This window comes from Babylonia areolata, chromosome 22 (assembly GCF_041734735.1).
Source record: "Babylonia areolata isolate BAREFJ2019XMU chromosome 22, ASM4173473v1, whole genome shotgun sequence".
Lineage (NCBI taxonomy): Eukaryota > Metazoa > Mollusca > Gastropoda > Neogastropoda > Buccinidae > Babylonia > Babylonia areolata.
In genome coordinates, this window is record NC_134897.1 from 13,240,215 (window position 1) to 13,242,714 (window position 2,500).

Genomic DNA, 2,500 nt, shown 5'->3' on the forward strand with positions numbered 1-2,500 from the left:
GAGGTCCTGTGTGCAGTATGCATTTAGCGCACGTAAAAGAACCCACGACGACGAAAGGGTTGTCCCTCGCAAAATTCTGTAGAAAAGTCCACTTCGATAGGAAAACGAAAAAAAAAAAAGCCCACAAAAAAAACAACAACAAAAAAACAAAAAAACTGCAGGCAGAAAAAGAAGAAGAAGAAAAATTAAAATAAAGGGTGGCGCTCTCAGTGTAGCGACGCGCTCTCCCTGGTGAGAGTAGCCAGACTTTCACACAGAGAAATCTGATGCGACAAAAAAAGAGAAATGCAATACAATACAATACAATACAATGCAATACAATGCAATACAATGCAATACAATACAATGCAATACAATACAATACAATTTCACACATACACATCTTTTCCCAACCTCTCCAATACCCACCCACAACATCCATAACGCCCTGCCTCAACCTTTCCCCTCCCTTGCCACAGAGACTCGAACCCCTCAAAACCCCTCTCACCTCGGCCAGTTCCTCCAGACTGATGACGGTGCCAGATGGGGTCTGTGCCGTCAGTTCGGGGATGGTGGCGGCCGGTGATTTGCTGCGGTCGGGAGTGTCCATACTCATGGAGGGCGACTGGCACTTGGCCCTGGGACCGAGGGGCTGTGGAGACCCCGTGCCCGCTATGGAGGCTGACTTTCTGAGCTGGAAGAGGATTGGACATGGTGATGATGATGATGATAATGATAATAATAATACCAAATAATAATAATAAGAAGAAAAATGACAATAATAACTGCAGCAGCAACAACAATGCAAGGATACATATATACATACAACTACGACCACCATTACTACTACTACTACCACTACTAACAACGATGTTGATACAACTACTACTACAACTCACAAGACACAAGGAAACGGAGGAAGAGAAGGAGGAGGAAGAGGAGGAAGTGGAGGAGGAGGAAGAGGAAGAAGAAGAAGAAGAAGAAGAAGAAGAAGAAAAGATAACATTAACGGCAGCAACAACAATACACACACACACACACACACACACACACACACACACACACACACACACACACACACACACACACATACATACATATTACTACTACTACTAACAATGATGATACTACTACCACAACTCCGAAGAAAGAAGAGAGAAGGAAGGGGGAAGAGGAGAAAGAGGAGGAAGAGGATGAGGAGGAAGTGAAGGAGGTGGAAGTGCAGGAGGGGGAGGAGTCGAAGAAGAAGGAAGAGGAAGAAGAGGAGGAGGAGGTGGAAGAGGAAGATCGAGAAGAAGGAAGAAGAAGGAGGAGGAGAAGGAGGAAGAGGAGGAGGAGAAGAAGGAGGAGGAGGAGGAGGAGGAGAAGAAGAAGAAGAAGGAGGAGGAGGAGAAGTGCAGTGATGTGCTGTGATGTACCGTGCTATGATGTACTGTGCTATGATGTACTGTGCTATGATGAGAAGAAGGAGGGGAAGGAGGAGAAGGAGGAGGAGGAGAAGAAGGAGGAGGAAGAGGAGGAGGAAGAGGAGGAGAAGAAGGAGGAGGAAAAGGAGGAGAAGGAGGAGGAGGAAGAGGAGGAGAAGAAGGAGGAGGAGAAGAAGGAGGAGGAAGAGGAGGAGAAGGAGGAGGAGGAGAAGAAGGAGGAGGAAGAGGAGGAGAAGGAGGAGGAGGAGGAAGAGGAGGAGGAGGAGGAGGAGAAGAAGAAGAAGGAGGAGGAGGAAAAGTGCAGTGATGTGCTGTGATGTACCGTGCTATGATGTACTGTGCTATGATGTACCGTGCTATGATGTACTGTGCTATGATGTACTGTGCTATGATGTACAGAACTGCACTGTACTACAGTACTGTGTACTACATTGTTGCTGTGATGTGATAATACTCCCATGCCGTGTTGCGGCTGCACTGTAGCAGCTGTGTGAGCTTCACTGTACCGCACGCTGTCGTCAGTATCATGCCTGTTCTCTCCATAGTGTATCATTTCCCGGTGTGTGACTTCACAATGTTTTCCACATAAACACTACAGCACGGCGCCACACCTGTTTTCCTTGCCTGCATGAGCTTTTGTTTACCTGTGTGTGTGTGGGGGGGGGGGTGGGGGGGGTGGGTTGGAAGTTGAAAGAGAAAGAGTGAGAGAGACAGACAGACAGACAGACAGAGAGTAATAGAGAGAGAAATAGAGCGAGAGAGAGAGAAAGAGAGAGAGAGAGAAAGAAAGAAAGAGACAGAGAGGGGGAGAGAGAGAGAAAGGGGGAGAGAAAGGAAAAAGAAAAAGAGAGAACAAGAGAGAGAAAGAGAATGAACGAAATAGAGAGAGAAGCAAAGAAACAAAGAAAGGAAGAGAGAGAGAGAGAGAGAGAGAGAGAGAGAGAGAGAGAGAGAGAGAGAGAGAGAGAGAGAGAAGACAAGACAAGACACAATCTTTATTATCGAGGGTAATAGATAAGCAAGTAACATGTTTTTTTACATCCAGCCCTCGCCCTAAAGAAGGAATAAAGGTAAAGAAGCGAAAACGAGCAAAA

General features: G+C 46.4%; 1 protein-coding gene across 3 annotated transcripts in view; it reads right to left on the minus strand.

Annotated features, from left to right (window-relative positions):
- The window catches only part of LOC143297465 (uncharacterized), a 200,166-nt gene that overhangs the window by 21,661 nt on the left and 176,005 nt on the right, over positions 1 to 2,500 (minus strand). For all 3 annotated transcript variants that reach the window (XM_076609862.1, XM_076609863.1, XM_076609864.1), the window contains one exon: positions 488 to 673. In XM_076609862.1, coding sequence (XP_076465977.1) covers positions 488 to 673 — 186 coding nt within the window. The remainder of the gene's footprint in view (positions 1 to 487; positions 674 to 2,500) is intronic.